The 26,505-nt window shown below is 37.2% G+C and overlaps 1 protein-coding gene across 2 annotated transcripts; it reads right to left on the bottom strand.

The window, feature by feature from the left end:
• Positions 1–2,871: 2,871 nt before the first annotated feature.
• Positions 2,872–25,804, bottom strand: AIDA (axin interactor, dorsalization associated). Of its 2 annotated transcripts, XM_087717827.1 has the most exons (11): positions 25,534–25,804; positions 17,668–17,737; positions 15,142–15,195; positions 12,858–12,912; positions 11,772–11,835; positions 8,874–8,980; positions 6,771–6,782; positions 5,532–5,654; positions 4,840–4,962; positions 4,354–4,471; positions 2,872–3,325 (listed from the first exon to the last, which is right to left on the bottom strand). In XM_087717827.1, exons 1-11 carry the CDS (start codon positions 25,641–25,643, stop codon positions 3,229–3,231), a joined length of 933 nt encoding a protein of 310 aa, XP_087573953.1. In that variant the 5' UTR covers positions 25,644–25,804; the 3' UTR covers positions 2,872–3,228. The 2 variants fall into 2 exon arrangements, with proteins under 2 accessions (XP_087573953.1, XP_087573954.1); XM_087717828.1 differs by lacking the exon at positions 6,771–6,782.
• Between the last annotated feature and the right edge of the window lie 701 nt (positions 25,805–26,505).

Consider the following 26,505-nt stretch of genomic DNA (forward strand, 5'->3'; position numbering starts at 1 on the left):
AAATACTGGAGAACATGTGAAGGTCACAGAATAGGGATGGCAAATGCCCTTGGAGCTACAGGGTGATTAATCTGCCATTTTGACCCAGAAAAGCTATAGTAGACGATTTAAAAAAGTGATTAACATGCAATTGCCTTGAAAAAAATGTCAGAAGATAAGATTACTGAGCAATTCATTTTTTAAAAAATGAGCTCACTTCCTTAATACAATGAGGACATTTTGTAGATACAATTATTCTGATGTTTGCAAGGTTCAGACTCAGAGTCTTTAATCTTAAACATGTTTTCAATTACTTGGATGAGAACAGGATGAGAATCTTCATCACATTTGTACACGAGTACAAATTTGGATGGAATAGCTATGACTGTAGGAAAAATTCAAAATTATCCTGATACAGTAAGAAATGAAAATAACCAAAGTTTAGTAGAGAAAAAGCAGTCAGATGGAGACATTAGGATGGAGGACACTTAGCTAGTATCTGTACTCCAGGAAAGAGTTTGGAATCATTTATTTCATTTTGAGAAAGATTAGCTTTATGAAAACAAAGGAGAATCCGTCATCCAATCAGAGCTGAAGAAGCTTCTAGGATGAGAAATGAAATGTCTTCAAAGAGAAACCAGAAAGTTGTTGCCTCTTGAAAAAAAAGCACCTTTGGGACAACCATGACCTGGATGACTGAGAATCTCTATAGATATCCTGTTCTATATTCTAGAGCAGAGTTTGTAAAGTTTGAAAAGTAATGAATTTAACTTATGGGAATATTGATTTCTGGTGGATGTTTAAAAAAAATTCAAATAGAGCTGTTTGATGGCAGAATCAGGTACTGACATGATGGGTTTCAGTAGGTAAGTTCAAGTATCAGCAGTGTAACTTGTGGATGCCTTAATTTGAATTCTTGCATGGAATAGAGATTTGAAATTGGTAGTTTAAATCAGTGTTTCCCAACCTCAGCAAGTTTAAGATGTGTGAATATCTTAAACGTTCCAATATTGCTGCCAAGCATGCTGACTCAGGAATTCTGGGAGGTGAAGTCTATGCTTATTAAACTTGCCAATGTTAGGAAACATTGGTTTGTAGTAAATGATATATTACTATTAAGAATAATCAGTGTCTTCTATTCCAATACAGAATTAATTATAACAATGAAAGGTACAGCCTTGTTTAAGATGTATTTGTCAGATATTAATATCCAGAAGTAATATACATAATTCATGACATTTGTACATTCCCTTCATGTAGATAGCATTTCTATGCACATAATGCAGTATAAACTTAGAAACTTGAACTTAGTTCAGCATTTTTTCTTAAGAGCAATTTAGGATGGATTCATTTCTTTTATAATCACTCAGTTTTTCTTAAAAAAATTAAACCGTGAGTTTTAGCCTATTCCCAATAATAAAACTCTATAGTAGTTGAAATTATCTAGAACTAGTCTAAAGATAGTCCTTGGGTTATGACCATTCATTCAGCTACTGTTCAAAATTATGATAGAACTGAATAAATGAAACTTACTATATGATGGATCCTTGGTATTCTGTCCATTGCATTGCCCCCCTGGTCACATGATTGTGATCGAGGTTCTTGCTCATGATTATGTTACAGTGAGCTATGGCAGGGACGTGCAGTCACTAGAGGCAAGGAAGGCAGGGCCTCACCAGTCTCCTCAGGGAAAGGAAGGAATTTTAAATAATTTTTTAAAAATAATTAAAGCCAGGGTAGTTGCTATCAGATTTCAAGTCACAGTGGCTTGGTGTCTGCTCTCAGTATTAACTAGGAGGCCAGAGAACTAGGGGCCTCTTTTGCATAAGGAATTTTTCGCCTTTTAAGAGTTAAGCAAGGGTTAACAAGCAAAGAATTCCTTATGCAAATGAGGCACGTATTCTCTCGCCTCCTGTAGAGGGCATTTTTAAAGGCTTTTTAGAGTTCTCTGGGAGCAACTAGCTCAGTCTGACAGAGCTCTGGCTTTTCAAGAGGGGAGGGCAGGGCAGGGCAGGGAGAAGCAGCGTTGAAATCGTCTCTGAAACAGCTGGAAAAGGTGCGTGTGGGGAGGGGGAGGAATTCAAAAAGTTTGATCGGAAGGCAGCAGGGGAAGGGTGGGGTATGGCAGAGGAGCTGCTTTCAAGCCTTTGGAAAATATATCCAATCCAACTTCTGTTTGTGTTTGAGAGTGAGTGAATGAGAGAGGGATCGAAGTTCTCTGTGTGTGTGTGTCTGTTTGAGAGAGGGGGGAGGGAGGGAGGAAGGAGGGGGAGGGAGAAGAAAAAGAATGGGAAAACTTATTTTGCAAGGGGGAAAAATGCTGTCGCTTTAAATCGGAACTGAGCATGCCTGGCTGTGGAATTCTGGGAGTTGAAGTCCACAAGTCTAAAAAGTGCCTCACCAGGGCTAAAGCTGACTGCAAGTCACTGAGCTAGGGTCATAATTTCTGAAGTTTCTTGCTGACCTCCCACAAGCAAAGTCAATGGAAAAGCTGGCAGGAAGTTGGAAGTCAAGGTCACCTGAGGTCCTTCCTTAATGACAATAACCAGGACAACTTGGACTGCCATTGTTAAGCAAGGTGGTAATGTGACGTTGCACAACTATATTACTGAATCATTTAGCTATGACAATTATGAGTCTAATTGCCATTGTAAGCTGAAATCCAACTGTAACGAGTTTACTAACTTTCAGAACAACCATAACTCATTTTATGTCTGGTAATTTCCAATCTTGAGAAAAACAAGGTTTTTTAAAAAAAATAATGGATGCAACATTGGTGGTGGAAGTGTCCTTTTGAAGTTTTATATAATTAAACTCGAATGATAATAATACGTTATAAATTTAATGAACTTAGTAAAATGATACAAACAAAATACAGTAGAAGATTAAACGTTTTTTGATACTGGCATATCTTTATTGCTGTATTAAGGTTCGGCAGATGAGGATTCTTCAACTGCTTTAATTAAGGGTTCTGATATAACTGTAGAAATCAAGTTACAGAACTGAATTTAATAACCGGCCCATTTATGAAAAACTTGCAACACACTTTGGAACATCTGAGATAAAAAATATACATTCCAAAGAGACTTGGCTTGGATGCAGAGTGTGGCTGCTGATCCACTGCTGTGCAGCATTGATGGTCATTTGTGACCACAAGGTAAATGCATCCAATTCTTCCTTCCTCCTGAAAGACAAGTGCTACATATGCAGCTACTATGATTTTGTGGCAAGTGGTTCAGTTCACAAAAGTCACTCTTTGTGCAGTGTTTGATGAAGATGAAGATAAAGTGGCTTCTTGGTCAACAACTGAAGTTTCTTCCTCTTGAAATCAGTGGGTTTTTTGTACCTATGATGATAAAGAATAGTAAATATCAGAATTAATCTTAATGCTGTTTAGGAACCTACCCCAGATGATTATTTTCTTACATAAAAGGATTTTGTATAATTTGAAAAGCTAGGTAAAAAAAATACAATTCTTAATCCTAATTTGTACCTCCACAATTATTGTCCCATTTAAATTCAGTGGCACTTACTTGGTATAAAACTGTCTCAAAATTTGTTCTATACTAATTATTCAGATAAACATTCTTTCACTTTTCTGTGTACCGGTTTTCTTCCAAATTAAGCCAAAGCAGTTAAAATGGTTTCAGAATCACAAACATAATCGAATATCTATTCTGAATATTACATTTTGAAGGGGGGAGGACTCTTCTTTAGAGTTTTTAAACATGCACACTTTTATTTGGGTTCAAAGGTAAGATATTGCTCAGTCATCATAATTTACAAATCAAGCATTATGGAAGCTTAGCATTTCTCTTCATATTCAGGAAGAAAGTTAATGAAGTGCACTACTTTCCTGACTTTTAACCATAACCATTTGTATAGTAGCAAATAAGGATGCTTGCTTTATGCAAAATTTTACTGACATTTAGAGATATGCATGCAATTTTTGTTTTTGGGCAGTCCATACCTCAAGTAAAACTCAAAGTTTGGCTGTACATGGAATAAAACAGAAATGTTTTGTTCTGAATATGGCTTGAAATATAAAGCTCTGGGGAAAGTACAACAGTATGTAAGATATTTTCTTGGGAATGGGACATGTAGATAGCAGCAACTGGAGTGGAGAGAGAAGATACTGAGAAAATAGGAGGCAGGTGGATGGACCCATGTGCCACTGATGGTCACAGAAGATCACATAGTAATTTTGTCATATTTGCTCCATTAAAATCACCTCTAATTTGATTTGCACCAAAAAGCCTGGGACTACCAAAACATTCCAAGTTTTGTTTCTGACCAACCATGACTGATCTGAAAGAATTTATCAGATGTTCTGGAAAGCATTGTTTGTTGTGTTTCATGCACACACTTACTTACAGTTCTATAACAATTGGTCCAGCTTTAATTTCATCCATCTCCATAAAAGCAAAGCACTTTGTGCTGGTGAACCTTTTCTTGGGTTTATAGTGTTTAAATTCAAAGAAAATAGCTGCACCTGAAAGGCAGGAGGAAAAAAAAATCTAAAGCACTCTTCAAATTATATCACTGTACTTCTTTATTGACTAGCATAGTTAATACAATATTGTTAGAACTGCCTTGAAGAAAAATGATCCTCACTGAAGATTCTGAACCTTTGCAAAGAATCAACTAAAGAACTTCAAAGCCATTGTCTTTTGATCTGCCCCCATCCCAAATCATAAATAACATCTTTAAGAAGTTTTGAATAGTTTGGTTAAGGCACTATGGGATAACCACATTTTTCTGGATATAGCACAACTGTCTTCTCTCCAAGTTATTGATCTAAATTATGCTTTGTCCTATTGATCTCAGTTCAAATGATTTTTGAATCTTCATGCAACAAACCTTTTGTTAATTTTTCAACATGTTTCTGAATTTCAATGTCCACATTAAAATGAATGTAAGTGTCCTCTTTCCTTGAAGCAACTGGGGTGTCCTGTACAGGTGTAAGATCTATCCCATTGAGATCTGTCCCAAGAATAAAATTTAAGCATTAAACAGGGGGAAAACTGTTGTGACATTTGGTATATTGAACAAGGAGTACTTCCCAGGGTCATTACATTAATGATCTAACAGACTAAGTGTTAAAAAGAAAAATATTGTTTCTTTTTGTAAACAGTTCAAGCAATATCTTTACACAAGATTCCTTACAGGAATGTCATTTCCAAAAACATGGTAGTGATCATGAGTAAACAATACTGTGGTGTGATTATAGTAAAGTAACATGGCTTATTTGGCCTTCCTAGTGCACATTCTCTGAGAAAGGTGACACAAGCTTTCCAAAGTGATAAAATATTTGGTATTTACAATAGAGACTTGACCATGTGTCAAGTCTAAAGAAACATTTCATGAATAGAAATGGTAGACTTAGGACAAACCCAACTTTTACTCGAGGCTCCTAAAAAAAATGTCAATATTTTAAACTCTAAATCCTGATTACTTAGTGGAATATTTTGCCACTTCAGTTCTAGCTAATTTTGGATAAAAAGGACCAAAATTACATGGCTAGCCAAATCAATTAAGAAAAATATACCTACCTTTCACACTAACTGTGATATAGGGATCAATGCACTGCCCAGCATCTTTAAGACCAATTTTTTCTATTTTGATAGTTAGTAATGTCATCCCGGGTTCAGATGGTAATCTGGGTAATAAAGTACCTGAGGGAAAAATAGACCAGAATAATAAAGTCATTCAGCATTTTTAATACTTTCATTCTCTCTTGTTATTAATCCTGTCAACAAAAGGATATATGATAACAATATCATAAGACACAATCTCTGGCATAATTTAGTCATATGATCTGATTGTATATTACAGCAGCCTGGAAAAGTAGGATCCTTTTTATAGTTGAACAAGAAGAGTCAAGGAACTATTATCTATTTAATTCTCTGTGCAAATAATTTGTCAGCTGAATTGCACGAGCAAATAAACATGGAAACATATGCATCATGACAAGACAAGTAGTTAGCAGCTTGGAGGGAGCCAAGAGTAGATATAAAGCTTTTCTTTTCGAATATATTAGACTAAAACCACTTGCTAAATACCAATTTGTTGAAGAGTCAAAGCCAAATGCAGAATTATTGTCAAAAGTCCCCCACAATCCAGAGATAGGCAATGCAATTACCTTTCAGATATTTTAGACTTATGGTATTTAACTAACGATACATATATTCAGAGGTGAGACATGGGTAAAGACATTCAAACTTAGAATGTTTAAATTTTACTGTGAACAATAAACACAGCAAAAGTCTGGTACCATACAACCTTTTTTTATTAAAAGGGACATTTGCTTTTTTTAATGGTGTAACGGATGTTCTTTAGTAGCACCATTGTTGGAACATAAGACATAAAAGCCAAAACTAGTCTTCTAGATGACAAGTTCTACAATCCACTGGCTACGAAGTCCAAAACATCACTGCCCATTCTTGACATACACGGTATGTCACATACATGAGTACATCTCAGCATGAACTAGTATAATGTATTAAAGTAAGCTTGCATTTGTGATAGAAAAAACTTTCTACAATCTCCATACTTGCCAACTGATTTTTTTTAAAGATTGATTTTCTCCATATCAAAAGCAATTCAAAAACGTGTACAATTCGATTCTGTGCATATAGGATGGGCATTCATTATCTACCATTTATTTGGGGGGAGGGGAAGAGGTAGATGACAGATTTTAGCATAAAAAAGTGCTCATATTTACAATGTTAAATAATAAGAACAATATCTTAATAAACAGCAACTTTTTTAACACTAGAACATTATCATACCTTCATTGGCTCCTGCATTAGATGAATGATGTAGCACATGGTTACACAATGGAGCCGTGCAAGTAGAAGATAAGACAAGACCATGAATGATTAGGCAGCAAAATAATGCAATATGGGATCCGTGAAAAGAAACGGATTGTACAATGAAGTACATACAATGGAAGCTAGAATGTCAGCAAAACAGTCTCCTAAATCTAGTACTATAATGAGTAAGCTATCAAAAAGTTCATTTTTAAATGGCATCATCTCAGCACCATGGCATTTCAACTATTACAAAATTCTATTCATCCACTTTAATCGGCATACTTATGTCAGGATTGTACTAAATTATTCTTATCTGGAAACTGAATGATGCATGCGGGTTCATGGGAAAAGTCCACTTGTGTAATACATGAATATATCCCAAAACAGGATTTCTTGGAACTTAAGCTTATGTTGGAAGTTTATCTATTTCAGACATGGCAATGTAGAAAAATGTGACTATCATATAATGTAATGAAAGGGATTATTGCGCTAAATCTAACATTACATAAATGGACTTTCAACAGAACCAGTATAAAGTTTATCAACTCTTCCTCTTTTAGCTTCATAAGATCTTAAAGATCTTACCAGTCCTCTTGAATACATTTGGTTAGTACAAAGCAAGTGGTATTGACTTCAACTAGTGCTGTTTCACTGGCAGAAGGCTACTGTCAGATTGAACTATGTCACTTATTTCAGACACTTCCTAAAAACCATTTACTGCTGTCCAAAATTGGTCAATTTTAGTGCTTTCATGTCCCCCACATCCCCAAGCTTTTAAATCAAGTTTGAAAACTCCAGCCAGTGGCTAAGAATGACTAGAAATGTCCCTGACCACATCAGGCTTTTACTTCAAGCCTCAAGAGGCACCTATTTTTTTTTTATCAACAACGTATTGCAAATAACAGATTTTCCTTTCCAGAGCTTTTTAAAGAATTGTTAAAATGCACAACTGGGGCTACTTTGAAACCATGATTGTTAAATGGGGTATATTTTCGGGTGGGAGAGGGGAATTGTAGAAGAAAGGTAATATTCACCAACATAGAGCCCCTCTCTTTAAAAAAAAAACCATTTTTTACCTTATCCATGCTAGCATGTAGCCCTGATTAACTTTCATGCAATCAATTTGGCACTTAAGTCAAATTATCAGAAATTAGGATCCAAAAAAAGGAAAAAGTAGCTTGGAGTGAGTGTAGGATGCATTCACTGCACCTGTTAGTACCTCTCAGGGAAGCCATGTCTTTCCTGGGTTTGCAGATTAGCCATGCTTAAATGTGTCATTTTTTCTGCTTAGTAAAGATCTATAATAAATAAACTTATCTAACCACTGGCTAATAATAAATAAATATGAAGCACCAATTTCCTTAGGGATTATGCATTGATAAAATGGTAAACTTCAAACCCTATCTGAATTTGGGAGCTGACAAAATTAGTATAGATTTTCACAAAGCAAGTGTTCTTGATATTGGACAGGCTTTTCTAAGAACACTCCATGTTTCTGCTTTGCTCTCTGTCCTTCACCTTATCTCCAGATGATAAGGGACAACAATGTTTAGTTCAGCTAACAATAATGGCATCTCATAAAATCTTAGCACATAGGCACTCCAGCAGGGCATGCTGACCTGCTCTTTTATTCAGAAAGAGGTTTAACAAACAAACACCCAGTTGCAGATCCCCCCCCCCAACTCTTGCAAATGGTTGGAGAAAAGGAGCCTGGAAAAGAAAAATCTATGAGGAACATTTGAAGGTGCTGGGTATGTTTAACCTGGAAACAAAATTTTTTACAGAGATCTGACAGCTAACTTCAAATATTTGCAGCAAAACTTCCAGAACACAAAACTAGAAACAATGGATTTAAAGTACAAGAAATAGAATTTAATTGGATAACAGAAAAAAACTAATAGTAGGAGGTAGTGGTGGCTAGATGACTGTAAGTGTGAATTCCTGTACTGGTCAGTGACTGGATTAGATTACCTTCAAGGTCCCTTCCAGTCCTTGCATTCTCTGTTGCTAACTGTAATTCTAACATTCTCATTTTTTCCCCTTCTGGATAACTGCATTTGATTTAGTTTGGCCTCTTACCTGGGACTCTGGCAGGAAATGCATCTGGAGATCCTGCTCCAGCTCCACCTTCCTCCTCATCTTCTTCAAATTCTAAATCTTCCTCTTCACCAGGTGCTAATATTTTTCTTTTTAAAAGGGAAACATCAAACAAAAGTAAAAAATAACAAAATAACAAAAAAAGCTTCTTCCAACATGTTAAAAACAAGAAAAAAGTTAAGGAAACAATTGGTCCATTGCTAGGAGAAAGTGGCAAGAAGGTGACAAGCAACAGGGAGAAAGCAGAACTATTTAACTCATGTTTTGCATCTATCTTTACACAAAGGGATAAAACAGTCCAACCTATCAAAAACAGCACCACAAAAATCAGATTAAAAACACAAATTGAAATAGGGAAGAAAATGGTAAGTGAGCACCTGTCTACCCTAGACAAGTTCAAATCACCAGGACAGGATGGATTACATCCCAGGGTTCTGAAGGAACTGGCAGACGAGATCTCAGAACCACTGAACTATATCTTTCAGAGATCCTGGAACACCGGGGAACTACCAGAGGACTGGAAAAGAGCTGATGTGGTTCCCATCTTCAAAAAAGGAAAAAAAATACATCCAGGAAACTACAGACCTATCAGCCTGACCTCAATACCAGGAAAGATTCTGGAAAAAAATAATCAAGCAACGAATTAGCGAACACCTAGAAGCAAACAAAGTAATAGCCAAAAGCCAACATGGGTTTGTCAAAAATAGATCATGCCAAACTAATCTTATTGCATTCTTTGATAATGTGACAAAATTAGTGGACCAGAGGAATGCAGTCGATATAGTTTACTTGGACTTCAATAAGGCATTTGATAAGGTAGACCATAACCTACTACTAGATAAAGTAGAAGAATGTGGGTTAGACAGCATCACCACCAGATGGATTCATAACTGGCTGACCAACCGCACTCAACGTGTAGTCCTCAATGGAACTGCATCTACATGGACGGAAGTATGCAGTGGAGTACCCCAAGGCTCTGTTTTGGGCCCAGTACTCTTCAACATCTTCATCAATGATTTGGATGAGGGAATAAATGGGGAACTCATCAAATTTGCAGATGACGCCAAGCTGGCAGGAATAACCAACACTCCAGAAGATAGGCTCAAGATACAGAAGGATCGTGACAAACTTGAACATTGGACACTATCTAATAAAATGAAAGTCAATGGCCAAAAGAGTAAGGTTCTACATTTAGGCAACAAAAATGAAATGCACAGGTACAGTATAGGTGGTACCTTGCTCAGTAGTAGTAACTGTGAAAGGGATCTTGAAGTCCTAGTGGACAACCATTTAAATATGAGCCAGCAGTGTGCAGCAGCTACCAAAAAAGCCAACACAGTTCTAGACTACATAAATAGAGGGATAGAATCAAGATCACGTGAAGTATTAATACCACTTTATAATGCCTTGGTAAGGCCACACTTGGAATACTGCATTCAGTTCTGGTCGCCACGATGTAGAAAAGATGTGGAGACTCTAGAAAGAGTGCAGAGAAGAGCAACAAAGACGATTAGGGGACTGGAGACTAAAACATATGAAGAACGGTTGCAGGAACTGGGTATGTTTAGTTTGAGAGAAAGAAGGACTAGGGAGACATGATAGCAGTGTTCCAATATCTCAGGGGTTGCCACAAAGAAGAGGGAGTCAAACTATTCTCCAAGGCACCTGAGTGTAGAACAAGAAACAATGGGTGGAAACTAATCAAGGAGGGAAGCAACTTAGAACTGAGGAGAAATTTCCTAACAGTTAGAACAAGTAATCAGTAGAACAGTTTGCCTCCAGAAGTTGTGAATGCCCCAACACTGGAAGTCTTTAAGAAGATGTTGGATAGCCATTTGTCTGAAACGGTATAGGGTTTCCTGCCTAGGCAGGGGGTTGGACTAGAAGACCTCCAAGGTCCCTTCCAACTCTGCTATTGTATTGTATTGTATAGAGCAACTGAAAACTGAGTTGGATTGGAATTGCCAGTATATCGGAATATAATACTGGGAATACAGGTAGTCCTCAACTTACAACAGTTCATTTAGTGAACATTCGAAGTTATAACATCACTTTAAAAGTGACTTATGAACCTTTTTCACACGACCATTGCAACATCCCCATAATCCTGTAATCCAGGGTTGTCCAAACTTGGGAACTTTAAGACTGTGGACTTCAATTCCCAGAATTTCTCAACCAGCCATAAGTCTTAAAGTTCCCAAGTTTGGATACCCCTGCTGTAATCAAATTCAGATGCTGGGCAATTAATTCATATTTATGATGATTGCAGTGTCATGAAGTCATGTGATCACCTTTTGCAACCTTCTGACAAGCAAAGTCAATGGAGCATCAGATTCACTTAACTGTATTACTAATTTAACATTTGCAATGATTCACTTAACAACTGTGGCAAAAAAGGTTGTAAAATGGGGCAAAAGTCACTTAATGCCTAGCAACAAAAATTTTGGGCTCAATCTTAGCTGTAAGTCAAGGACTACCTATATTTATGGCCTCCATTCAAGTATCAGAAGCTTAGAATTTAATTTCAAAACTTCTACATTCTGCAGGTCTATATTTTGCATTTTTTAAAATATAACTTTGCAACATTTTTTATAGAACACAAAGACAAAAACGAACAAACATAATTAGTCAGAAAGAAGGATAGACAAAGAGAAACACTAAAGAGAAATTCAGAGAAAGGAGTGCAGAAAACAAGCTATAGAAAAACAGTATAAAAATGAAGTGACTTCTAACTTCTTTTACAAAAGATATAAATAAAATTTGAAATACACCAATAAAGAGCTATAGGATCCAGTAACTGGTAAAATCTACTGACCCTTTGACATATGGAAATTTTGCAATTTCCGACATAGTTTCTTTCTGCATGCAATGTTTCCATACCTTGGTGGAACAGGCTGAACATCAAAGGGAAATTCTTTATTATAGGTAAGAATACTTTTTAAGACTGTAAGAAAAGACAATAATAATTACCATCAAAATTCTATATAGTTATATAAAAGGAGTAGGGCTTAATCCTTATAGTCATAGTAAGAAAGCAGTAAGTCATTATATTTTTCCATACGTTAAGATTACTTAAATTAGCAAATGTTAAATATGAGACTTCTATATGAGCCATACTGGCACAGGAATTAGAACGCAGTATTGCAGGCTAATTCTGCCGACTGCCAGCAGTTTGATTCTCACTGGTTCAAGGTTGATTCAGCCTTTCATCCTCCCAAGGTTGATAAAATGAGGACCCAGATGGTTGAGGGCAATATACTGACCCTGTAAACAATTCGTTTTATCTTTAGAAGACAGACAATATCTATGGCCGATATTGTGCAGGAACAAATTAGTTCATATGCAATTAAGAAATACATAGAATGATAGTTCTCACTTATACCAAGTACATTTGTATGTGTCTGTGTATATATAATAATAAACTCATAGCAATAGTACAAATACTTGGAAAAATAAATTACGTTTCTAAGCTATTGGCAAAATAAATTCCATGCCTTTTGCTTTTCCAGTTGGAACAATCTCTGCCAACAAAGGAAAAACAGATATTCTCAAATGCTGATAATTAAACAACTGATAGTACTTCCTACAGTATATCTGCCAATAAAGCTCAGGCAATGATCCCCCAAGCAATTTATGGCAATCCTTTTGCCAATTAACCCATTCTGATAGCAACGTCCCAACCTCTTTTACTAAAAAACTCAATCATGATTGCAGAAACTATTGGAAAAGACTATATTCTAAAGACTTCTTCCCAGGGTAAAATGGAATAGACACAGGAACCTTTAAGACTTTACTAATATAAAAAAGATATTATATAAAGTGAGTTTCCTGAAGAATAAAGTAATTATTTGCAAGGAAAAAGCACTCTATTGTATAAAATCTGAAGTTATAGAGATTATAAAATCCATTTTTCTGGTGGGGGCATTCCTTTAATACTTTTTTAATTAAAGTAAGAGAAATACTTACTTGGTTCTAGTTTCTTCAGATCCTCCAGCTTAAATTCTTCCTGGGACTGTGTAGACTACAAGAAAAATAGCATTTAACATCTACAACTATTATTCATTGCTATATACTAGTGAGTTACAACAGTTAAATAGTGGCAGTTTTGTAGTCTACAAGGATAAAAATGTGCAACCATAAATAATTAAAAATTCCACAATCTTATTGAGTATAAATCATACACACACAGCGCCTATTAACCTAATCAAGGTGACTTCATGATTCACAGAACCTCAGATGAACTTGGTTTGAACTAGGAAGCCATTCCAAAAGACCAGTGCCTCCAAACCTCAGTTCCTTTCACTGTCCTAAAATGGGGAATCATTAGCAGTTTTTTTCAATTACATCAAATGTAGTGGGCCAAATGCAATGGAAGAATGTGGTCCTGCTGATAACCTGGTGCCATATCAGATCCCATAGCACTAGTATAATGTGCTCCTACTGGAGAAGGAAGAGATTGCCTCATTTTCAACCAACTACCGCTTCCAAGTAGTCTTTAAAGGCAGAGTCACATAGAACACATTGCAATAGTTTGAACAGGTGGTGACAAGTGACAAGTCACTGTAGCAATGTCCTCCTAGCCCAGATAGGGCTAAAACTAGTACAACACTCAAAGCTAGGCAAAGACTTCCCTGACTACCTGCTGAAATTCTACCTGCTGTTCCACCAAAAAACACAAGTCCAGGAGGACCCATTATAGAGGTACCACTGGAGCAGACAGAGAGCCTTGATGGACAAACAGTAATTCTGTTTAAGTTTCTTCTTTCCCATCCAGAATCTCAAAGTCTCCAAGAGGATTGTACTTCATGACCAGCCTGACCTGGGAGAATGATATCAAGCTGAATATCTTTAGTCCATTGATGATGCTGGATCCCAGATCATCAGTTGATATATAACAATAACTTATAAATGTTAAGTGGAAGGAGAGAGGCTGGTGGAAGAGGAGGAAAGTGACCGCTAGGGCATTCCACAAGAGAGCAGCCACAAACTCCTCTCCTCCCCGTCCTGCTGACTGGAATCATCCATTAGGAAAGGAGCGAAGTAATTGCAAAACACTGCTCTGGTTCTACCTTTCTGCAGTTGTATTGGAATATGGTGGTTATATATTGTTAATGCTACAATAAATAAATAATGAACAGCCAGATTTCATACTCATTCTTGACCAGCTTCAAAATAAACCTTGGCTGAGATGTGATTGTGTGGATGCTACATATTTTCATATATGGTGGACTTGCAAAAAGGTTAAAGCATTTTGGATAAAAATTGGTGGATTATGCAAAATGTTCTTAAAAAAAGGATAAAGTATACCCCTCAGTTATTTTTGTTAGGTATAATTACTGATTGTACCAGCTGTAGAGATTAATTTGATTCTGCATTTAATAACTGCAACTAGATTGTTGGTGGCGCAATACTGGAAGAAGGAAGATTTGCCTACTATTCAAGAATGGACATTGAAAATAACAAAACTAGCTGAGATGGCTAAAATATCTGCATATCTTAAGGACCATTTAAACGAGAGATTTAAACTGGAGTGGAAAAGATGGACTGATTACACTCAAAATAAATATGGGACTAAGAAATTTCAGATAGCTTATGATTAAAGACCAGGAATGATAAAAATTGTCTAGAGCTAGTCTAGCAAGGAGGAGCTAAAGCTCAATTGAAAGACGTTATTAACTATCTTTTTTTCTTTTTAAGTGTATTTTAGATTGTTTTTGTTAAAGATTTATACCCTGTATTGGTTCTGGGAAGTCGAGGGGGGGGGGAGGTTGGGGGGGTTTGGGGGGGGAGGGAAGGAAATATTTGTGAAAGTTTGTTTTTCAAAATTTTCATTTAAAAAATAAGAAAATTTTAAAAAATAAACCTTTGCTAACGGGAAATATTTTTTCTTTGGTGGGATGCAAGTGGCAATAATATTTTTGTGAATATTACATAGTTTAGTGTAAGATAGGGAAAGGATAACAGTATTATAACTTTCAAGTTGCTTCAATAGAAAGATTAGAGAAACCAGTATAAACTAGCATTTTATATTGTTGCAATGTCAAATTCTTTTTTAAGATTCGTATTATAAGCCACTGCTTAATTTTTCTATTCTCTTAGACCCAGACATTGTAATAAATCACACACAACAGAAAGATGAGTAGAATACATGACCCTGAGTCACGTTTTTAAAAAAGGTGTTCTTTAAGCTTTTAATATTTAATGAAACCTATAAAGAAACCAGTAATCACAGGTAAAACCAGAATTATACCTGCAAAGCTGCACTCCTGAGTTCCAAGCATGTTGCAATCTTAGCTAAAGTTTTCTGCAACACAGAAAAGACAGATTAATTTGACGCTACCTGTTGTATTAATATTTTCATATGAAAGTAAACAAAAATAACTGTTAAGGATATACAGTATGGCTGAGGGAGCAGCAACCCAGTAGGTAAAACAGAAAAAAGAAAACCAAGTCCTTGACATAGCTTCTACAGGCAGAAAACACATAAATCAAAACTCTGCACCCAAAAAACAGCTTGTCACATTGAAGTTCCCTGTGTTCCCACTTCAGGCATAAATATGTTCATTTTTAAATGCAACTTCAGATATAAAAGGTCTGGAAACAGAATGCCATACAGTTAGCAGACTCCATTATGATGACATACATGTTCATATATTACTGTGAATCTCTCTCTCTATATATATGAAAGTAGAAACTTTCATTTATGTACAGTAAGGATGAGGATGCTATTCTCCTCTATCATATTCTCACTCACTTATCTCTTACAATAAAGCAAAAGTAATTGAGCTTTCAGCCTACTTTCCTTTTCCAGTTTAGCAAGTATGCTTAGCAGATTGTATTTTTGCCTTTAAAAAAAATTATTGCTCCTTGAATTTGGCAACTATTCTTTGTTATGAACCAGAAAGTTTTAGGATATATTAAAAGGCACTTGAGAATTGAAGAACGAAAGTATTCTGTATAGATTTTCTTGAAAGTTTTAGAGATAACTTTTTTAAGCAAAAGCCTCTTCTGAATTGTGGCAAGATACCAAAAAGTATTATTCACAACTGTTTCTCAGGAACCGCACCCAATACAAATATTAAAAAAATTAAAACACTACAGCTAGACTCAGCTACAGTAATGTTTTTCTAAGTGATCCTATCCCCAACAAGGCACTTCACTGTTCACTAATGAAAAATACCTTAGTAAACACATTAAATTAACGAAGTGAATCTTTATATCAACTTCATATTTTTTCTAAAAAAACCTTAAAAATTCCTTAATCACTAGATTTGTAACCTACCACCAAACAAGCAAACACATTTCAGATTTCATGCAAAATTTTATAGCTTCAATGAAATTCTATTTTTTCAGAAACTTAAATCAGTTTTTAAGAACAACCTTCTAAAATAAAAATACTTTCTGTATAACTGAATTTTTATGATTTCACATGGCCAGAAAAAGAAAAAAAGCTTTGTGCCAAAAACACAAGGTGTCAAATTTACAGTGGGAATATAGGAAGGAAGAAAGGAAGGAAGGAAGGAAGGAGGGAGCGAGGGAAGGAAGGAAGGATGGAGGAGGGAGGGGAGGGAGTATTTAATTCATCTAAATGCCAGAATTTTTGCTACTCTAAAGAGTAAGAAGAATTTCCTGGTCAGCCCAACACATACATCAGAGATTACATCTCAACATTAACACAAGAGCTGTTGCATTCAATTATTCTGTAAAACAACTCCAATCTCCCATAAAAAAGGAACAAATCCATGTCTTTTGTGGGATGTACTTTAAAGGTAGGGAAATTCTCTTCTCATATCTCATCATATACTTTTTACACATAGGATTCATTACTTAATGGCAGAGATCCTACAAAGCCTGAGAATAAATAAAAGGCTCTTTCCATCCATGTTACTGGGAGGGGGAGAGAGAGGAGGGGAGGAAAAAAAATGTCCACCTTCCAGTTGCAGCCTCTCATTCAAAAGTGTCCTCAAAGCCTCCAAATTCACAAGTTTAGATCTGGGTGGGGCAGGAGTTCATAGGATGAAGAATAGGCCTAACAATATGAATAATACCCCACCAGTAATATTCAATATTAATCAGAGCCATTTTATCAATGACAAAGCTCAACCACAATTGAAGAGGCAGAATTTTAACTGTTTCTTTATTCCCTAACAGATTAACATAAGAGGAATAGAGTAGCAAGAAATGGCAGTCTGTGCATGAAAGAAAGATGCTTATGAGGAAAAAAAAAGTTAGGCCTTTTAATTCCTGATGGAAGAAACCTGTCTAGAAGAATCAATGTGTTTCTGGCAACCTGTCCTCTGAAATATTTAGCCTTCAGCTTTCAGGACAAGAAACCAGATTGTTCTTCTTTAAAAAGTGTAATAATCCAGCAAAAGTGATATATACCTCTTTGTAAAGTTGATGTAGAACAGGTATTTCAGAACACACTTTTTTCACATAGTCACTTGCTAATGTATTACGTAGTGTAGTGGAGGCATGTATAACTAGTATACAGGAAAAAGTAACAATGTTTAATTATAACCTTCTTAGATAATTTATATTGCATATGAATGCAATAAAATAGGTATTGTTCCTTTGTAAGCTATTTTATATCTTTAAAGAACTGAAGTATTAAGTTCACCCTCTGAATTTAGTGTATACAGATAAGTGCTAAACAAGCCCAGCACTTGTAAACCGTAGAGGACACAAGCAAATTATATAAATGACTGCAAGAAACAAATTAAACATTCCTTCTAAAAATAGATTCACCATGAAGTGAACATACACCATTATGTACCTTTTGATCTTCTGTGAATTCTGAATTGTTGGGTTGAGACACTGCCTCTTTCTGTAGATGTCTTGCTAATCTGGAGAGAGGTAAAGAAAACAAATAATTTAAGGTCTTTAAGGAGTCTCTAATTATAAAAGTACTCATTATGAGATATAAATTGAATAGTACACTAAACAAATTATAGGCAGAATGTATCTTCTGATCCCAAGAAGCTATAAAATAAAGAAGACAACCAATTTATCTATTTTCTACAAGACTTTTAATATTTACTGATCTAATAGTCCAGGGTTGTCACACTCCCAGCCAATGGGCCAGATGCGTCACATGCTGGCCACACCCACGCCCAGTTTAGCAAAGGAGAAAAAAAAGTCCCGATATGTCATGTGATGTCACCATGATGCTATGGGTTTGACACCCCTGCAATAGTCCTTTTTTATGCGTGGAGAATGGAGCATATTCACTCTTATTGACTATGAGGGAGATTCTGCCCTGGCGATCTTGCCCTTAGCCCAAAGTAAAAGTAAATAAAGAAACTACTATAGCCCATGGCAATCCAAATTTTCCACATCTTTTCCAATTCTCTCAAAATAAACAAAACAAAAACAACAGTATATTTATAGTATCCACTCTCTTTGTAAATCTGTTGACAGCAGGACATCTTCTATAAATTTAAATCCATCCCATACATTTAAAAAGGAAAATTTTCTGCATTAAAGTACAGATGGATGACCAAGTCAATCATTAATGCTTTCATTATTTTACCTAAAAACTGCTTCCCCCAAATCTATGCAATTCTGATTTGTAGAAATGTGGTGTTGCTACAAAAGTGAACAAATACAACACATTTGTAATTTGATTACAATATTCTTTCATATAACAAGCAATGCTGATCTAGATGCTGATCCTAGATTGCTTTATACAGAGATGTAAGAAATACACCTGACAAGGAAATAAATATCTATACTTCTTGAGATTCCAAGTTATTTACTCCCAATATCAACAACTCGCAATATTCAAAAATCTCTTCCTCTTCCAAACTGGGAACGTTACAATACAGATACTCAAAAAACTACTTGGTGACAGGAATATGAAGCAACTGGTGACATGACTAGATGTGATCTTTCAAACCTAATTTTTAACATGCATAGACTGGGTTGTTTGAGATTCATCGAAACACTAAAACAAACATAACCTCATTCCCTCACCTGAAGCTAATAGTGTTTAATATATAAAAATATATTTGCTGCATAAAAGCTGACAGATCAGTTGAAATTATTTTTTCCTTAGAGACCCATGTAAGATCAACACATATCATATATATCCTTTTATATTTGGCTTTACAGCTGATCCCCCTTAAAGCAAATAGCAAAGCAGTACATCCCACTGATTTCAACAGAACATACTTTTACTACACATTTGGCATAAACATTTTAAGGTAATCTAGAACTTTATGCTCTTTCAAAAATTATACAAGCAAGAATCCAATCTATTCTGTGGGGTTTTAGGGCACTTTCCCCTTTTCACCACTTTATTTCCCCATTGCCATTGTTTGACGCATTACTGAAGTCATAAATCTCTATTTGCTTGCCTCCTGGAATAAGCTTCATCTCTCCAAGTTTTAAAATCTGGAAAAAACAAAGATTGATATCCATTAGCTAACCACAAAGAATCACTTTGCTGTAGTGGTTAAGATACCAGACTAGAAACCAAATGATCATGAGGCACAAAATCAGCTGCATGACTCTGGGCTGGTCACTCTCATCACTAGGAAGTAGGCAAAAAGCAAGCTACCTCTGAAAAATCTTTCCACAAAAATTGCAACAACTAATCCAGGGAGTCAACAGGGGTCAAGACTGACCTGACCTTACATATATACAAACAATAATCACAAATATTCACTTGTTTGTATGTTCAACGACCTTAACACCCAGTTATGAGACCTCCAAGAGTTACATCCCAAAAGTACATGTATTCCTAGTTCCTTAAAAAAAATCTCCCAACTGTCAAAACAGAACAGCAATAACAGCAATAATCTTCCATAAAACATCCACTACTACTGAAATTTACCAACATGAGTTTCATACATGCAGAATAATAATAAAGCATACAATGTTTTGGCCAAATGACATTATTGCCTTACATCTGCTACAATCCTCTATAACACAAATGGATGGCCTAATAAAAAAAAGTTGATTAAGACTTCTCTAAAGATAGAGATTTGAAAAACTACTTCTATGGTATTCAATGTTGACCACAGGGAATTCCTAAATTTTATCATGATATTCTTTCTAAACTTCATGTACTGCAAGAAGAAGCTCCGTTTTCATTGGCAGAGGGTTGCAGGAGGCCATTGCAGCCGGAAACAAGGCTCGGGAGCCCTTTTTTGCTGGCAGAGTTCTTGGGCCGCCACAGGCACCCCTGACATGCGTGACATCGAGCTGGCCATACCTATTCTGGCCAAACACACCACCCCTCCAAGGTCAAACACAACCCTGATGCAGCCTTCAATGAAATCGAGTTTGACACCCCTGCTCTAGGCAGCTTAAATAAATGACAAAGAATAGAACAGGCTTTCAATGTACCAACAAGCTCAGAATACTAAGAGGAAACTACTTGAGGAAATGATCTCTATTCAACACATTTATTAGTAGACAGTACTTGAAATAGAGATAACAATCTTATACTTTGCTAGAAACAAATACCGTTTCCTTGAAAATAAGACCTCCCCGGATAATAAGCCCAATTGGGCTTTTGAGCGCATGTGCTAAAATAAGCCCTCCCCGCAAATATTGCAAAACAGCAGCAGCCATGAGGTGACCACGCTCACTGTCTCCTCAAAAATAATAAGACCTTCCCAAAAATAAGGCCAAGTGCTTATTTTGGAGGATCAAAAGAAAATAAGACCATCTTATTTTTGAGTAAACACAGTATTTTTAATAAGCAATGCTCAATGATAACGTAAGGTGTTTTCCCGAAAATAAGACAGGGTCTTATTTTCTTTTGCCCCACAAAATATGGCCTTGGGCTTATTATGGGGGGAGGGCTTATTGTTTTGGGGTTGCCGGGCAGCTTCTCCCTTGCGAACTGGCTCCCGAAGAGCTGGGCACAGCCTCAGGGGTGAAGCACCATGAGGTAACCATGCTCACGAGCAGCTGCCCGGCAAACCCCCTCTCCAGCCGGGCAGAGCTCCATGCACTGACCTAGGGGGTATCCTGAAGGTGCCAAGCTGTGGGAGCTGGGGAGCAGGCAGAGCACCACATGCCTTGGCGCCTTAGGATACCCCATAGGTCAGTGAATGGCACTCTGCCAGGCTGCTTCGCCTCTGAGGCTGTGCCCGGCTCTTCGGTAGCTAGTTCGCAAGGGAGCAGCCACCTGGCAACTCCCCCCTCTGGCCAGACAGAATGCCATTTCCCAACCTAGTGGTATCCTGAAGGCGCCAAGCAATGTGAGCGCCTTTCCCCCCACCGACTTCAGGATACTGCTAGGTTGGTGAGCAGTGCTCTGTCTGGCCGGAGGGGGGGGGGTTGTCCAGGGGGCTTATTTTCGGGTGTGTTTGTGTTATATTTTTGCCCACACGAAAAATTAAGGCGTTAGTTTCAGGACAGGTTGTATTTTGGGGAAACACGGTAGAAAATGCAATATGAATATAAAATCTTAAACAAGTTTGAGGAAGTTGGCAAAGTATAGAATAGGCAAACAAAAGTTATCTATACGAGGGATTTACAGTCGCAGCTGGACTAAAGGATTGAAACCAATGAGGGCGGATCCAGGGGTTTCTATTTTTCAATGGAAGTGTCCATCTCAATTTCTCTCTTAACTTCAAGAACAGGCACACAGGATTCCAAACACCATCTTTAAAGTAACAATGGTAGTTAGAAATCACTTAATTTTGAACATAAAAATGGACAATTGGAGAAGTTTTATAATTTTGAGATAAAAAAATGTTCTCCTTCCAAAATACATTTTAATACAAAAAGTTCCACAGGGAACATCCACACATATTCTTTTATTAATTCCACACATATTTTATTGCTTTTAGATGCAAGTGTCATGCCCACTATTAATATTAATGGGATTCATTTCTGAGTACTTAGAAAAAGTATCCTATAAAGATATAAAATGCAATGATATGTAATATGAGTGCCTTAATTTTATTTGCATATTATTTAGTTATTCCAAAAGGTTTTAAAAAAATAAACAGCAAGCTATGGCAGCCAAGATACAGATATCTTTTAGTTCCTAATAGCTGCATAATACAGGGGGAAAAGAATCAATCCAAAAGAGTTCTTAATCATTTGAATTTAGACATTTCCTCCATAAAGTGTCATGAAAAAAACATATATGTATAGAAAGCAAAGATTATTTTTTTCAGAAAATATTTTCAACTTTCTTATACAGAAAACTTTATCTAGCCTAATAGAAAAGGGTTTGAGTTGTACTTAGATTGACAATATTGAAGTGTTGTAATATTTTAATATCATAGAATGTTGCAGTCATACTTTTAAGTGAAAACTTAATACAAATATGTTAAATATGTATTTCAATCATAAATCAATTATACATAAATTTGGAAACAATTCAGAAAATGTGCTTAGAGTATAAGCATAATGCCAGTCTGCAACACTTTAGAGTAGGAGTGTCTTGGGGTTCTATAGTTATCCTCTGCACCTGCTACATAATCATAGAAAATGATGCCCCTACTTTAAGGAATTACACAAAGATGCTACATTAATACTCCATAAATATTCCAAATGCATTATGGAATGAAATCTGAAGTACTATGACCCACTACTTCATCACTTTTTCATCACTTTAAAAAAAATGTTATTAATTTTTCCATTAACAAGTCCCCCTACCTACTGACACTCTACTTTGTTAGCAAATCTTGAGGCAAATCACTAATCTTTTTTGTAAGATGGAAAATTGATATGGAAAGATGGCAATTTGTGCAAAGGCACACAATGAATCAAACTGCAAAAGTACAACTTGGACTTAGCTTAAACACCAAAGCTTGCCCACATGATTGCACTACCCAGTATTTCTTGGAAATGGCCAGAGTTATTTCAAACATCATTTCCAAATTTCATTTTTCTTTCACAAATATGTATACTCATATCGACTAAAACTAGTTTGAAAATATTTCTGCATGAATTTCAGAGGAAAATGGTCTTATATGCTCACATTTAAGTTACTAATGGGGAACCACTATTGAGGGTCCTAGCATCAAAACTAGGCTTTCTAAGAACACAACCTTTAATAATAATGAGAATTGTTAGTTTTGCTGTTTGGACCAGTCTCTTTTCCTCACTTAAGAAAATGTTCAAATGTAAGGGGAAAAAACCCCAGTTAAATAATACTGGCTCATTCATTACAACTATAAGAATGTCTGGGAATTATGCATAATTTGCAATTTTGCAAGGAAAAACCATGTCATTTTTATATTAAATCTATATTAAATAACATTAAATACATACATCTTTCATCACATAACTATTATATTGTTACTAATGTGCTAACTGGTACAGATAGTTCTCGACTTACAACAGTTCATTTAGTGACTTTCAAAGTGACACTGGCACTGAAAAAAGTGACATATGACCATTATTCACACTTACGACCATTGTGGCATCCCCATGGTCATGTGATCAAAATTTAGACACTTGGCAACTGACTCATATTTATGATTGCAGTGTCCCAGAATCACGTGATAATCTTTTGCAATCTTCTGACGAGCAAAGTCAATGAGGAAATCAGATTCATTTTACAACCATATTACTAATTTAACAAATGTGGCAAGAAAGGTCATAAAATGGGGCAAAATTCACTTAACAAATGTCTCACTTAGCAACAGAAATTTTGCGCTCAATTACAGTCATATGTTGAGGACTACCTGTATTATGTTGCTTGTTTTTATATTGAAAACTACTTAGTTGCAATCTTTTTTCAGAAATAGCATGTAAATTAAAATGTGATCTTTATAAAACAACAGTGAAACTTTTTGATAAGGCAATATAGTTTAAGGAAATGTAATGGAGACCATGCTTTAAATCTAAGTATCATACAGATGCTAAATATCAGATGTGATGATGACCAGCAGTTACAGGCAGTTTAAAAGGGATTGGATAAATTCAGAGATATAGCTTTCAATGCCTACTAGTTGATGCAGCCATAGTACCACCAAAATGAAAATGCTTTAAATTCCAGTTAGAGATCAGCAGTAGAAAAGAGACATTACCAACTGGCTGATTAGCCATATTATGACACTATATAATAGAAGCTTAGGCCTTGATCCAGTAAAGCTCTTAGAAATGCATACAATTATAGATCAAGACTTCACAATGTTGCACATTCCAACTGAATGGGCAAGGGAAATGCTATAAACATTTAAACATTTAGTAACTTCCCTCTGGGCTTAATCTTTCTACAGTTTAATTAAAGCAACACATGATTTTTTTTGTTTCCTAATTGCTCTGGTTATTGTTAATCTATAAAAGTTAAATATAAATGCCTGATCTTTTATTAGACACATGCAATATAATTTTACAATTCTGAGCCAACAGGGCTATAAGTGCACTCGCTATGCTCTAGTCAGAAGTAGGTACATTGATATTGTAACATAACATATGTTAGTCTTGGAGGTCTTGGAATAGCTTCAGCAAACAAAAAATAGTATACAACAGTGCTCCTTAACTGCCATTTAGGGTGGGACCCTTTCCTGTTGGGAATAAAACAAATTTGTACATTCTGAAAGCAAAAGAGTTAATGGATATCAACTATTCAATATGATATATAATGGTCAGAAGCCAAAGAAATACTAATTTCCTCCCAAGAGCCAAGTTCTTTTTCTCAGCTAAATTCCTTTTCCAACCACGAGGTTTCTGAAACCATGGAAGTTTTCAAAAGCAACATTTGGCAATAGACAATAGATTAATTGCTTCCTAACAAGCTATTAATGTTACAAAATATCCTCATGTGGCAGTTCAATAAAAATTAGCCAAATACTATATGGAAACATAGGTTTATTATCAGTTGTTAGGAATGGGACTAGAGCTACCAAATGCCCAATTCTAAATCATAGAAACAGAAGCAATTAAGCCACAGACTCTCTTTCCTTCCCACTTGTACTAACATTATACATCTGGTTCTGGTAGTGCTAGAGATGACCCTGAAAGAATCCCAAGGTTCAGATTAATGATCTAGAAACAACAGGTGGCTTCCAAGGCCGAAACTTGCGTCAGATATCCCAAAGCTACCCAACCTAAAAAAAAATAATGTTCAGAGCCTGGGGAAGCCGCATAACAACCTTAGCAGAATCATTTTGTTGCCGTTTATCTTCCAAAAAAATCCCACCCCAACGCATTACATTTCAAAGCAGCAATTAGATGCAGATCGACTGCAAGAGCCTCAGCATCCTCCCCTCTGCATCTTATGTTTAGACGCAGACATGGGGCAGTGATGGGAGCGACCCTTCCCCAATTCTGTAGGCTCGACGCAGTCTTTCCTTCGTCCATAGACCTTTCGCGCCAGACAAAAGCCTTCCAGCGCGAAGTATTTACGACCAGAGGGACCCTCGCACAACCCCCTTCTCCCCTTTGCGGTCTTCCTGGAGCAGCCCCTTCGCCCCCGGCCGCCTGCAGCTGCCCTTCGCCCCACCCAGAGGCTTTGTAGCGCCTGCCTGCCCTCCAGGTCACCCCGTCGGGGCTCCGCCCAGACCCGCCACCCGCACCCAGCCCCACGGGAGCCTGAACCCCAACTTCTCGCCCCACCCAGGGGCTTCTCCCCGCACCTCCCGCTCTCGCCTTCAGCAGCTCCCTCTTCAGCCAGCCCGACCCTTTGAAGCTGCCGCCGCCCGCCCACTCACCCCCCACTCACATCTGATACTCGTCAATCGCCTCCACCAGCTGCCCCCAGGAGTCGAAGTCGGTCCCTTTTCTGAAGCTGGCGCCCCAGCGCTGCAGAAGGCTTCGAGTCGCTTCCGACATGGTCCCAGTTGCTAAGGTTCCATCTTCATCCGCGGCCGCTCCGGGGAATGGGAGCCGGAGAAGCGAGGAGTGGAGGGGGCTCTCGCCGGGCAACGGCCGCTCGCTCCAGTCCAGGCAACACTGCCGCTCACTCCCCGACCAAGCCCATTTGCCTTCTCAGCCAAACCTGGCAGTCGCTTCCAAGGAGGCCCCGCCCCCCAGCATGGTCGGTTGTACCCAAAGCCGCCTTCCTCTCCTTGCCCTGCGCAGCGGAACTGGGGACGCTGTGGGCTCCCGACTGCGCGTGCGTGCGTAGACCTGAGCTATTGTAAACTTGCGAAGGCAGCCCTCGGAGAAGCCGCTGCTCGGTTACTTGTGAGCTTCTGTTCCAGCGGGCGGCCGCTGACGAAGTATGATAAGCCGCTACAGAAAACTGCAGAACTTTCGAAAAAGTCCCAAGAAAACATCACTGTTAAAAAAATGTGGCTTTCAATGTGTTGCACCTATAAGCACGCTGATTACACTGTCACAGAATATATGTGCATTATGACCCTCTTTTATTATGATCCTGAAAGAGGAATATATTCTGCACACTTATTGTTACTTTCGGCATTTACCTGAACTGTGAGGAAAAGCTTAAGCAAATTCCAAGTTTGCATTGGGGGGGGGGAGTCAAGTCTCACATATTCTTGGAGTATAGCTGCCTCGACTTACACGTGAGGAGAATAGTTACGTTTTTATGCGCACTAACTTTTACTATATCCCTTGTCAATAGTCTTTTGATGCGTTACTCCTGATAAACGCACCAAGAGATGCTTTCAAACTTTCTTGAGGTTCACTTGCTGCCGCCTTTCATCACAAGCCAAACAGATCAGATCGCCAG

Source organism: Thamnophis sirtalis, unplaced genomic scaffold (assembly GCF_051295495.1).
Source record: "Thamnophis sirtalis isolate CommonGarterSnake01/CBP01778 unplaced genomic scaffold, rThaSir2_p1.2 scaffold_6, whole genome shotgun sequence".
NCBI classification, from domain to species: domain Eukaryota; kingdom Metazoa; phylum Chordata; class Lepidosauria; order Squamata; family Natricidae; genus Thamnophis; species Thamnophis sirtalis.

Coding starts and splice junctions, on each gene's coding strand:
- AIDA (XM_087717827.1), bottom strand. CDS start 25,643: ATGTCGGAAGCGACTCGAAGCCTTCTGCAGCGCTGGGGCGCCAGCTTC. Junction 12,913..15,141: donor TCAGGAGTGCAGCTTTGCAG/GTATAATTCTGG, acceptor TTTTTCTTGTAG/TCTACACAGTCCCAGGAAGA. Junction 8,981..11,771: donor GTTCAGCCTGTTCCACCAAG/GTATGGAAACAT, acceptor CCTTTTAAAAAG/AAAAATATTAGCACCTGGTG.